The following is a 14,049-nucleotide window of genomic DNA, read 5'->3' as shown; positions in this document are numbered from 1 at the left end:
TCATTTTTCGGGTATACATGTATGTAGCCTAAGGTGTGATGAAATAAAAACGACTATTGTGTCTGTCATGAAATGAGTACAAAAGGTACTTTTGAGAGCTGTTTTTCAGGTCCTGTTTCGACCCGAACGTACTACGCTGCATCGGGAGTCCTGTTTATTACGTCACGATTTACTATGTTTTGTTTGCTGCCCCCGACGACGACTTTTACACAAATTGCACGTTCGGGTCAAAACAGGACCTGAAAAACAGCTCTCAAAAGTACCTTTTGTACTCATTTCATGACAGACACAATAGTCGTTTTTATTTCATCACACCTCAGGCTACATATACCCGAAAAATGACGGAAATGTCTTCGAGCATTCCACAACCTCTTTAAATTTTAGAAAGTTACAACATTCCAATTTGAGATTTCAACGGTAAATTGAAGAATTTCTTAAAATCTGACAACTGACAAAGAATAAAAATCTTTGCATCGCATAATTTGAACTACAGTGAAATCTCGATAAGTCAAACTCTGATAACTCAAAACAACTGCAAACAAAGAATCCATCGCCTTCATTAGTATAACAATATACAACCCTGCTTAGCTCAAATTTTAAACCTGTTCCCTAGAGGTTCCATCAAGATTTCACTGTATATCTGAATTGGATGAAATGCATCCACACAAAATGCATCGAATTTCAGCTCCAAAAGTTCGAGAAGGAAATGCCACAACAAAATAAACCGACGCAATTTCCTTCTGACGTCAAGAGGTCATTAAAACTTACTACACCAAAGTAGCGTCGGCGTTTCAAGCACGTACCTTTGAGAGAGTCAGCTATGGACGACAGGCCGGCTTCCTTCAACCACCGCAGTTCCGGTTCCCCTGGAAGTTACACAAAACACAACAGAGGGATCAGACGATTGTACACATTGGCCTCACGATGAAGGCCTAAACAACTATGGGCCAATTGAAGTATAGATCTTTTGGGCTTGAAGCCAACTGAATTTTTTTTTTCATCTTTAGTAGCAAAAGCAAAATGGTAACAGTATTTTTTTTAAATACATTTACCCTTCAATGTTGGGTTTTGCTCTTTGCCAACGACATTTAAAAAAAAGTATTTAGATTTCGACAAGACAGCTGACCTCAGCAAGTAACACTGGTTGAGTTGTACTCTGTTTAACATTTCAAAATCCAAAAAAAAAACCTCTCGTTTTGGGATTTCTTTTAAGGATATTAAGAGATTAAGGGTACATGTATCGTACATGTATTTAGTATGCAGAGTGTGTAATGCTCAGACAAAATGACGGAGCTTAATTAATTTGGATCTGTCACATAAATGCAATAATAAGAACATAACATTTGTTGAGACATGGTAAATGATCAGTACATGTAAAGTTATATTGTCCGTCTTGTCAGAATTTCACAATGGTTTCATATTCAAAATTCCTTACAGCATGATGAGAGGTCTTTCAGTCCTTCTGATTTTAAAATCACAGGCGTGTGGAAAAAGGCACGCCTGGAATTTTCTCGGCGTGTGATTTTTCTAGGTGTGTGATTTTCTAGGTGTGTGATCTGTGGTGCAGGAAAATTCAGGCGTGCAATTAATCACACTTCTCGGGAAGCTTTTAGGTGTGTGATGGTGTGGGGGTGTGATCGCACGCCTCAAATCAGAAGGACTGGTCTTTTCAAGGTTTTGAATTCCTTATTTTTTTCCCCCCGGTTGTTGTTCTTTGTTTACTGCTTTATAAATGAGTAATAAACACAATTATGGTCATGTTATGATGGTGAAATTTCTATTAATTTTTTTATGAGGTTTACATGTACCGGTATGTGTTATCAAGCAGACTTTAATGTGACAATACTTGAGCAATATATTGAGAAATATTACATATTTTTTTACAAATTTCCGTGTTCCTCTCATTAATACCCAAAAGGCACAAATATCACACAGCGCACCTTATCTGTTTATGTACTGGTACGTGTACGTGCATCATAAGTTTCTGAGAGCACGCAGTACACTTTGAGAGCAGTACACGTTGCCATAACACAACCTACATGTATCATGCTCCGACAGCCCTCGGTGAAGGGCCAATTAACGAAATTATCTGATTGCAGTGTCAGAATCGCCTTTGTCGTCCCCGACGCTTCAACGTCGGAGAGAGTTAATGATTTACATTAGAGCACTCCAATCTAGCAGCTAATATCTAGCAGCTGTTGAGAGTGTTTTTCACGGCAATTCAGGATCGCGTATTGTGATGGACTTATGAGGGCTTGAGTTTCAAAAAAAAAATCAATTTAGCGTTACTATGGTGAGACGGGTAATTCACGGCGCTTTTGCAGAGACAGGGGGAATTCAATTTTATGGCTACTAGACATTTTCTGGGAAGTTGACGTAAATTTGCTATGATGCACGCTAATTTATTAAATGTTTTTACTATCGCAAAAACTCTTTTTGGCTGGTATCTGTAGGCACTGCTATGTATCATATGTATGCACCGGTACCGTCTATTGGATTCGAACCAAACAACGGTCTATAAGGCATTATGGGCCATTCTACACTAATGGGCCCAAAAGTGTGACATTTGAGAAGACCTTTTTGAGTTTTGATAATAAAACTAGGATCTTGGTCTCTAAATTTTTGCTGTAAACATTGCAAGCTTTGAACAAATATCCTCACCTGCAAAGGATACCGATAGAACTGGTTTTGTATTTTAGAAAATACGATGGATATTGTTTTTTATAACACCTCACCCTCAGATTCTGTGTCTTGATTGGCCGAGATCGAGTCACATGTTACTTTCTATGTTTCGCTATCTTTCTGTGCACAGCCAAAAGTACTATACCCGTAGCAACCAAAGTACTATACTATTAGCAACCAAAGTACTATATCCACAGCGCGGTACTGTATTTGTGTGCAAATGCATGCTGGTGTGTGCATTCTGCGTATTGTTCCAAAGAGAGCGCGCCGCAGAGTTGGGTTCAAACATTTCGTGAAGGGGTAGTTTGGAAGAGAGAAATACATTTTCCACCAATTTGTATTGAAATTGAAGTTTATTTCAACTGTGTTGAGATTTAAATAATTTAAAAATTAAAACCAAGCAGAATCTGTGGGAGAAGTGTTATAAAACAAATATTGAATGCTTTATCTTGTGGTGAAGTAAAACTAGCCCCCCTCGGTGATCCGTGGAGCATTCTACATATATTTTCCCTCGGCTTCGCCTCAGGAAAATAGAATGTCCATGGATCACCTCGGGAGGCTAGTTTTACTACACCACTCGAAGCATTCAATATTTGTATATTAAGGTGTTACGTACAATGTACATGTACATTATGTACATGTACATGTACTGGTACGTAACAAAGGACAGATACCGGTATTTTAGATAAAGTCACAAAGTAAGCATAACAATTAATGATCCCCTAATGTTGTCTGATTTCCAAAGATGTACCCTGGAGGAATGCCATCAGTCAAAACCTAGAAAACTCAGAGCCAATGTGAAGAATTATTTCATACAATGTACATGTATTTTATAATTAGGATTTATACAATTGTACGAACAGACTAGACATTGGTCACAAAATGTCTGTCCCTGTCTGTACGTAACCCTTATCACATCATAACTTTGAAGCCAGTGCAAAAACTGTTTTATTTTCGCATGATAGCAATGTAAATGGGTTGATAATGCCAAATGAAAGTGCCTATTAGAAGCTGAATTCATCCTAAGCACCCTTTTCCTTGCAGTGTGTCTGTCCATGTTACGTACGTAATTTTCTCAAATAAAAAAGATATCATCTCTTGTATTTTCTTGTCCTAGCCACTTTCAACTTAGCAAGGTACATGTATAAGAAAACACTACATGTACATGAAGCTCATCTTTTACCCTTTAGATACAACATCCATAAACTTACCTAATTGGCCCATTAGTGTGGAATAGCCCAGATACGTGCGCTATATAAGACTTCGGTATTCTTCTTATTATTACTTATGATGTACTTAAGATCCGTCACAAGTACCTTGACTACAACATTGCTTACCCTCCGGTGTCCTTGCTTCGTCATCCTCACCGTCCGTGGCCGAGTTGGACCCGTTACTCTCCCCGCTCTTACTGGCCTGTTGGATCTCCTCCAGCTCTGAGAAGTAGGCCTCAAAGTCCGCCGTGTTCTTGCCGGTCCTGTCCCGAGGTTGATGCATCTTGGTTAAAGATTTTTTGTTCCGTCTTTTTGATCCGAGAAGGCAGGAGGAAGGATGCAGCCGACGATGCGGTTGCTATGGCAACATAGAGTCGCAGCCTTCTTTTGACGAGATGCCGGTTGCTATAATTAGCTTGAGTGTTGTGCAAGGAATCTGGGGGGGGGGGGGGTGGAATTTCAATCAAATTAGAAGGAAAACATGGTGGAGATGAATTTGTTAGGAAAAAATGTTGCAACCTGACGCCACTGTTTTCTTCATACATAAAATGTATTTACATCTCAATGAAGGTCATTCATTGCAAATATGATGACAAGACATTAATCTGGGACTGAGAAACATGTCAAATTTTTTGAGGAAATACTTAGAAAATTTTCTTGACTCTCCATATCTAGACAAAATTACGGAAGTGGCGTCAGGTTACAACATTTTTTCCATTTGTTACAAGATGGAGTCTTGAATTGTTGAAAGTACCTACATGTACAGTATTCAAAGTTCATGTGTTTTTTTTATTCACTGAAATAATAATTTGTGCAAAAGAGGCATGACCCATTGAAGCTGTTCAAAAGTACATGCACCTGGTAAAGATTACAATTCACCTGTTTTTCATGTGGATTCTGAATGAACCTTGCGTCCAAACAGATGTTACAAATGGAAAGATTGTTGTTAACCTTCGGTTTTCAATATGTTTGGCATTTGCACAAAGTTTACAAGTAGTCAACATGCCTAACAGTCCTACCGGTAAATCTTCCAATGTTTATATGGAAATTGGAGGATTTAGGGTTAAGCTTCACACAGAATTTATCTGTTAAAGGTAGAGTCATTTGCAGCTATCCAAAAAGTATTGCTGTTGAAAAACATACTTGGTTTAAAAATAGTAATGGCACTAAACTCCCTGTGAAATTATTCTTTCTTGCAAGCTGTCATTTTGAAGAAAACAATCAAAGAGGGTAATTTCCAAAGATGTGTCTACAGACAAATTTTGGGAAATGTCTGTCAGTTAGCTACATTTGTAGTTCATTTTTAACTCGGCAAAGCCAAAAATGGTCCCGCGCCAGCATTGACACGATGTACATGTACCGGTACGCATGCACAGTCGGTGTAATTCGTCGGTTCAGTGCGTGAGGTCGCGTACCTGCAATCGGCTGTATGAGAACGTGTCCCAGACGCTGATTTTGGGCGCAATTCAAAACATGACTCAGCAACTTTCGAATTGAAATCGAGATCCTTGAATATTGATTTCTCAGAAATACAGCATTCACTGAGCTAAAACTTCATCAGGTTAGTTGTTAAGCACCTTTTTCCAGGTTTTGAGCACTTTACACGTAAGTTGCTTCAAACGAAAAAAATGCACAAATTACAAATGATACCCGGTACTCTACCGGATACCTTAAGCAAAATAAATCTTCTCAGCACAGAAAAGTTTGCTTCGCACAAACAGGTTACTAGCCAAAATCTTATTGACATCTATTACTTGTGACTGGTACTCAACTGCATTCCTGCTTAGCAGTAATTTTTCTAAGCAATATTTCTTCTGCTTATCTGCTAAACAGCTTCATGAGCTTGGCTCCAGCTGAAAAAGTCCTAATAAACATGTAGTACACCTGTTATTTAAATGTACATCATGTACATGTACGGTACATGGCAACATTTCAAATTTCTAGCTGCTTGTAGAAAATCAAATATTCACAATTTGTTACGTGTCAATGAAATTCAAACCAAATCTGCAGTGCCGGAATTATTTTTGCCGCATAGTTGATGTGACCTTCTCCAGTAAATAAAATCTGATCACACTTTGAAAGCATGTGAAGATGTTGCCATGACAACCCGGCACCGGGAGATTGAGCATTCACAATTCCTTCAACGCAGTCCGTGAGGATGCTTGGAATTGAATTATGAAGGGACAGAAAAGACCTTGCATTTTTGTTTTCAACAAAAGTAAAAAGCTCATAATGTATAGTGTGCTCATGAATGAAAAAGTACATTATTGACTGTAATGTTGAATGCTTAAAATTGTTGAAAATGTACGCAATATTCAATTTACATAAAAAAAAATACTCCACAAATTCTCCGAATCAAATATATTGTATGTTCACGTACCGGTATACATGAACATTTGTACTATATACAGTGTGCTCTGATTTGGAGAAATTGTGGAGCATTTTTTTATGTAAATTGAATATTGCGTAAATTTTCAACAATTTTTTAACATTCAACATCGCAATCAACACTACCCTTCAAATTTGGGAGGTGAAAAACTGATCCATCTAACTTTTTTTACCTACACAATACTTACTTACAGCAGAATTAATATTATATGCAGGTATAACATCCGATTACTATTAGCTGGTAAAACTCCAAATATTCCTTCAATTAAGTCTACATTCTCTGAACATGTTTGTGCCCCCAAATTGAGCATTGAACAACTGGTCCAAGAACTGTACAGCTCCGAATGTTATACAACTTGAACAAACTTACATTTAGGATGTTGTTTAATGTTTCCAGCTGAAAATGTACAAAGTATGGTACAAACACCGTACTCCACAAATATATCCAGACGTCAAGTCCAAATAATCCACAAATTCTCCAAATCAAAGCGAATAATCCCTTTAGGTTCGAGAGTTGAATGACTGGTCCAAGTACATGTACATGCTTTACAGCTCCGTAGACTTGTAACTAAAATACTACAAAGTTGCACCCAAAGTTGAACATTAAATGCACATGTATGTAGGTTGAGTATGCAAACAATGTTTATATACACTGGTGTTCGCATGCATGAACAAATCCTGCTTGTGTTCATGTACAGCAAACCCAAACCACCACAGGACATCCTTTGGTCACCTTATATTGACACCAAAACATCAGTCCGGCCTTCAAAAGTCCGGTACCCCGCGCGACATCCTCGTTGTGTGAGTCAGAACCAGACATACATGTAGACCACAGCAACAGCAGAGACAGGAACCAGACCGACAAGGCCCAATTAGCTAATGGAAATCATTAATTTGGACTACACCGTCCGGTTATTAGCAGAACAATAGGCGTCAGCACGTGCAGCCCGTCACCAGACTCGACAGGCAGTTCGGAGAATGCGCAAATTCAATTATAAGCCTGAGTCTGAGATCAGACTATTAGACACCAGAAATACACCCACAAAGTGGGAGGAGTCAGTGGGAAGTGGGTGTATTTATCACACATTTTCTTCCCAGAAAAACTAACCGTGACAGGAATGTATTTTTGATGATACTGAACATGGTGTAACCTCAAAGAATCTGAATCAAAGCGGTCTTTTACGACATTTTGTTAAACTTTGACACCATAGAGATTTTACTATCAGTTGGAAATTACCGTAGCCTTCCATAGACGCTACTTCTGGGACCAAAGTGTGACATTATTTCATGTCCCTGTTACATGTACCTCTGAACTTTGTAATTTGCCATTCAAGTGTCACACAATATACCGGTACCGGTAACTCATAAAAAATGACTTCAGATTAATTTTAAATTTGTCATGTTTGTTGGGTAGGTCGATTGTTTGCTTCACAAACCACTCTTGGAGGAAGAATTCAAGTAGGAATGCAGACAGAATTTAAGAAATTATACATGTCAGATGTTATAGGGACAGGATAAAGTGGGTCCTAGTTTTGTACAAAATTGTAGACTAAACTACTGGTACATTAGGCCCCCAAAAAAGTCTCCGGTTTCTGGTATGCACGCGCGTCGCCGTAACCATGCGCGTCGACAAAATGAAAAAGTTTTTTTTTCAATGAAAGATGATGTCTCAAAACCGCCAAACTCACTGGTTTGACTGGAATCCTGCTGCTGCACAATTTTAACGTGTTTTTAGATTGGGTTATGGTCGAGAATCAGCTTTATGTGGCCTCTCTGGACTCGCAAATATTTGCACTAAGCTTAGTCGGGCACCATTTGCAGTCATCAGCCGACATTTGAAGCAAAAAATCAGGTAAAAAAAAAAAAAAAGCCGCGTCGCCGCACCACTTTTTGGGCAAGCTCCATACCAGAAACCGGAGACATTTTTTTTTTGGCCTTATGGTAAGACGCCTAACCCCCTATAGTAGTCCCTCAGGACTACCCTGCTAAATCCAACAGAGTCCAACCGGAGTGTCCTGCTCAATCCACTGTGCCTTATTTTCAGTTGTCTGCTGAATCCAACGGAGTCCAACATGGCGTTATAATGCGGTTCAGTTGCCTGCTGAATCCAACATTTTGCATCAGGAATGTACACAAGGGGTTAACTGCTCAATCCAACAGGCTCCATCGGGTATATGACATACACGTAGTTGAATCCTGTTGGATTCAGCAGGGTTAGGGTTACATTTTGTATACTGTACATTAATGTATTGATGTACCTCAAATGAGAATTTACTCAGAAAACCCAGTTTACACAGAGCTACATGTTTATTATTAATATTATTAAACAGCAGATTTTCCCATCGCTCCTTCCATCCCCATCCCCCCCCCCCCCCCCCCCCCCCCCCCCCCCCCGTACGGAACATCTCTGATCAACGCTCGTTACCATAATCAGAAGCCGTATTAACAAATTGGAACAGATTTCTTATTATACAATGCAATAATCATCGTCTCCATCCGTCAGAAAACCCATTAGCAAAGAGAGACAGCAGACTAGAAAATCTTGACGTTGTCGCGGGGAGAAAATAGACTGCTCTCCCGACGGGACTTGTTAACTTGTTATTCAGTCGATAACACAATGCAGAGAAAATCAGTTCTCGGCTTTGGGAGATGGCATTTGGCATTAGGCGGATCACGAGAGGCTTACGTGAGATTTTGTTGAGTCCTTTGGGTCATTGGATTATGCATAGATTGGGTTTTTTTTTTCTTGAAAGGCCAGTCAAAAAGGGAGATGTTTTCAGGCATACTCTTACTCAGTAAGGATTCGAAGAGATAATCTTCTACAGGTGACGTGGATTTTTCTTGGGAACATATTTAATGCAGCTTTCTACTCCTCTTAAATACTGTATGAAAACTACTTGACATCTTATTTTGGTAAATTTTATTGAAATGTGCACTTTTTTTACATTTTTGAAATGTTCATACTTTTCCTGACAACTGAGGCACTGTTGCTGTGATGTCATTTCAGGAAGACACTGTTCAGTTTAGGGTTTTCTGTTCAAATAGAGAATTACCCAAAATTTGCTCCCTGAAAACTTTTCTGAGAAAACTTTGCTCACTGGCTTACTGTCATCTACTGAAACATCAACAAATCACAAAAGAAACAAAAATATCAAAAATTCTGGCAAATTTTGGTGCTGAAATAGAGCTGTAACATTGAGGTTTCTGCCTGAAATGACATCACACATTTGCTTATCAACATTGGAAATTTGCATTTAGCGTAATAACCAAAAAGCACCAAAATGCCCCTAAATATGGCAAATAAAAATTAACAACACTTGAAGTTACATGTAATTGGGATACAAAGACTGTTTCAAGGATTACACTTTAACCCTCTAAGAAGTAAATTTACACTGTAAAAAATGACTGATGAAAGTTATCGGTAGTTTTTGATTCCAAGCTGGGAAAAAAAATCTGCTCCATTTTACTTTCAAGATGACTAGACATTGTGTATGAATACCATTATAAATCTGATATGATACAGGACGGGAAGTACTGTGAATGCCGTCAAACGAACCATGGACAAATTAAGGATCCTACAGGAGAATTCAGGGTTCATGGTATCAAAAATTCAGTACAAATACATACCAAAGCAACACATTACCGTATATTGCAAAATTTGTTTCAAAAATTGGTTACAATACAAAATTTGATGTTTTTTTATTGTAATTGCTTAGGCCCAAATACTTTTTCCTGAAACATACGCGTAGAATATTCGAATATTCAATGGAATGGAAAATCGAATATTTGAACATTAAATTTATTCAAATTGACTAAGCCCTATACTAAATGTCAGTATGAATTTGCATTAAAATTACAGTTATAAAACATTTTGCAGTACTTTCAAATGTTCTACGACCGACGATCTCAAAAGAACAAAAGGAACTGTTGGTAAAATATTCTTCCTTGTGCAACTTGAGACAGTAGCAGCGTGCAAGTCGCTAACGAGACGCACGTTTCCTGTTTTCTCTGTCAGATAATGGGCCGGCCGGGGAATCTCCCCACTTAACACAGGAAAGATCGCCAAGACAAAATTTAAACTAAATTAATAAACTGGGCTGTCTGGCCGTGGGGGACGTTATTTGGGAAAACAGACAGAGGCGATAATGCATCATCGTGTCAGTCTTGTTGGGTGTAAAAGTGTGGTGACAGACGTAACTTTGTTTTTAAAAAAATTGTCAACCTTGTCAGTCCTTACAGTCTTGTCAGTCTATGGGTTTTTCATAAAACGTGCAATGTACATGTACATTCAAATCCAATCATAGTTTATCATAATTTGTTTTTTAATATTTAATATCATAATTTTGTTTTTCATTTCTAAAAAAAAAGTTGTTAATTTTGTTTTTTAATTTTTAATATTACAAACTTATGTTTTTCATTACTGAAAAAAAAATACATAATTTAAAAGCACTGATGGCCAGCAAAAGTTTTATTATCTAATCCATTTTTTCAGAAATGTATTAAATTCTTTGATTTTATATTTTTCATCTTGTTACATTTTTAATTTAAATTTGTTTTGAACAAAATAATTAACTTTTTTGGAAAAAACGTACATGTATTTGAAAAAAACTTGTATAATTGTAAGTTTTTTTTCTTGGGGGGGGGGGGAGTGAGCTGGCAAATAATTAATGTATCCAATGAGCTTCACGTGCACTCCAATATTATTAAAAATGTATTATTCTATCCAAAACAATTGCTTTTTGTTGACAAATCCTGAATTCTCAAGAGCACAGAAATCCTGAAAGATTTGTTATGTTTTGGGGAAGTCTGTCAAAATTGCAGCTTGAATGATTTCAGTTTTTCAATCAGATATGTACACACAGTATACACTGCTACAACAAATCTGTGGCTGGGTACACAAATTATTCAATACGTGCATTTCGCGGTCGGTTGAATACAAAAGACGTCCTTTTGTGTAGGACTCTATTGTCTGATAAATGCGTGCGTGTACACCCCAAGGGCAATTTGGGTGCTGTAAAAAATCTGAACAAAGGGCAAAGAAAAGAAAAAGAAAAAGATCACAATTTGTTACTTGTCTGCCTCATAATATGGGGCTATGCTCCATGCTCATATCCCTCAGAACTAACCAAGTGACCATAAATGTTTATTTGGTGCTGTTAAAAATTGTTATCTGATTTAGTATTTGTGTGTGTTTCCCCCCCCCCCCCCCCTCGTGGCAATTTCGATACAAACAAAAAATTGGATTACATTAAAAATGCACCCCGAGCCACAGAACAAAGAGAAAAAGATTAATGTTGTTTTCCTAGCCAAAAAAAAACTGAACAGACATTTCTGTTGAAAAGCGTCGGAAGATGGTTAAATTTAATAAATTTTGTCTCTTTAAAAATAAATCCTCTGACTTTGTAATACTACACATGCATCGGTACACTTCCAAATTACCCCAGTAATGCACATTTGTATACATGTATATTATGCACTAAGATACAGATCAATAACTGACTATCACCGAACAAAAGTAATCAACAAAAACATTGGAAAGAACATGTACATGGTAGTATCCAGACGCCACTTCTTTGGTTGTGTGCAAAGTCTAAGGAGAGTTGCATGTATTTTTTGAAGTATTTTCGAACAAAATTGGAATCTTTCTCAGTCCCAGATTCATGTCTTTTCAAAATTTTTGCGATGACTGACCTTCATTGAGATAATATATGATGAAAAAAAGTTGCGTCAGGATGCAACATTCTTTCCAAAACATTGTTTTATATCAGATGGCCTCCATATTATCTGTAAGTTTAAAGGGAATGTACATCATTGGCTTTTGCTGTAATTTTCAGAAATGAACTATTTGAGGGGTTAGTACATGTATAATAGATCAAATATTGTTACACTGACATGTTTGAAGTTTTGTGTTCGAAAATGGTGGAAAAATCAAGAAAAACAAAAATGTTCAAGTAGTCTGGTTCCTTGACTCCACTAAAGATAAAATGGATCAATTTATAAATGCCGGAAAATTGTAAGGTAAGGGAACCAGTCTAGCTGGCCTGCACCCGTTCATGAACATGTATGTAACCAATAGCAAACAAAATTTGGACCTAAAAAAGTGTAAAGTTGGAGCAGTACCGGTAGTTGAAAAATAGTTTTTCCAACGGTGGTCGGCCGACCACCGTTGGAAATGTATACAAAAATACCATTTTCTTGAAAATGACTTCACAGCAGGTGCCATAATTTTACAGGATGCTTTAGACTGTCATTTACCAACATCCTAGTAAGGTATTTCGTAAAAACTTGGTAGTTTTATTTTTCGATGTTTGCAAATGTTGTATATTCCCTTTAAATGAACGCATACAGTTGCTTTGCCTTTATTGACTGAACAGAGCCATGTACACATGATATGCATTGATTGTCCATTTAACGTGTACATGTGAAGTCAATCCATGACCATCCCACATTGACAAGATATTGCATACTCCAGGATTGTTGGCTCGAACCGACTTGCATTATACAAATCCAATTCGGTCTTGCATTCAACACAGCACTTAGCATACTGAACACTCCCTGGTGAGTTAAACCTCCCGTTGAAATGCCTAGCATTTGGACATCGGGACGTTGCTGCGCACGGACTGATAAAAAAGAACCGCGCTAGGAATTTATCATGGAAGTCCAACAATTTTCTATATTGACACTGTGTCTTCAGTGACGAGGCAATAAAAAAAATCTGACAAAATTCGGCTTATCTACATCTTTGGCCAAATGGAATGGAATTTCTTTTGCAAAAGTTGTGCAGGATCTTGTTTTTACTAAATACAATACCTACCGGTAGATACATACGCTTAAAGGATAAAATTAGACACAGAAATTCTTTGGACAAAAAAAACAATCACAAGAATTTCTTGAGCTGTTATAATGCAAAGTGCAATGCAATGGAACAAAAAGATTTTCAAATTTAAGTTTCAAACAAATGGTTGGAAGTTGCAAGTTACATGTAAACCCAAGGAGTTGTTCACCGTGCACTTAACTTTTAAAACTGAAGCCAGAAGTGGAATTTTATGTCATGTATCACACAAAAAAATGTCCTCAAATTATAAATCGATTGGACAGTTGGCTGGACAGATATCGCTCCGTAGTACGGGTGTACCACAGAACAAAAAAAAGCTTCTTTTTTGTGTGCTCTTCTTTGGGTAAATGCAAACGGTCAGAATTGAACTCTAGCATTTTTACGCACAACAAATTTAGCAGGAAAAAAAATGTTCCCAGGGAAAAGGCAAAAATAGAACTCTCGATGCTCAGAATCTTTCAAGCGAGCACAGAGGCTGCGGAGCATATCCCTGCAATGTTGTGACTTAACAGCCTTTTCATAAATTTTTGTTATTTTAAGCCGGAAGGACGGCTGTCATTGTGTCTGTGGTGGGCCGGGCCGTATTGTATACAATGTACTGTCAGGGGAATGACAAAAGGAACCCTGAACAGAACAGGGTATTCAAAATGGTTACTAAGGGTAACTCAAGCAGAAAATGTATTGCACACACATGGTACAGTAGTAGCCATACATTTTTATGATACTTTTTGCATAAAAGGCATGCACATTGTATTTAAAGGGAAAATACAACATTTGCAAACGTCAAAAAATCAAACTACCAAATCATTTTGAAATACCTTGCTGGACTGTCAGTGAATGACAGTGTAAAGCATCCTGTAAAATCATATGGCACCTGGTATACTGTCATTTTCAAGAAAAGTGGTATTTTTGTATCAATTTCCAACGCTGGTC

At 37.6% G+C, this 14,049-nt stretch overlaps 1 protein-coding gene across 1 annotated transcript in view; it reads right to left on the bottom strand.

Annotated features, from left to right (window-relative positions):
* LOC119724578 (rho GTPase-activating protein 18-like) overlaps window positions 1-14,049 on the bottom strand; it is a 72,431-nt gene that overhangs the window by 49,623 nt on the left and 8,759 nt on the right. The window contains exons 2-3 of the mRNA XM_038195686.1: window positions 4,020-4,329; window positions 804-866 (exon numbers count right to left, since the gene is read on the bottom strand). Coding sequence (XP_038051614.1) covers window positions 804-866; window positions 4,020-4,176 — 220 coding nt within the window. The 5' untranslated portion in view covers window positions 4,177-4,329. The remainder of the gene's footprint in view (window positions 1-803; window positions 867-4,019; window positions 4,330-14,049) is intronic.

The sequence above is a fragment of the Patiria miniata genome, unplaced genomic scaffold (assembly GCF_015706575.1).
Source record: "Patiria miniata isolate m_02_andy unplaced genomic scaffold, ASM1570657v1 HiC_scaffold_18, whole genome shotgun sequence".
NCBI classification, from domain to species: Eukaryota; Metazoa; Echinodermata; class Asteroidea; order Valvatida; family Asterinidae; genus Patiria; species Patiria miniata.
Note: the sequence above shows the minus strand (reverse complement) of the source record. Positions and strands in the feature narration are given on the sequence as shown.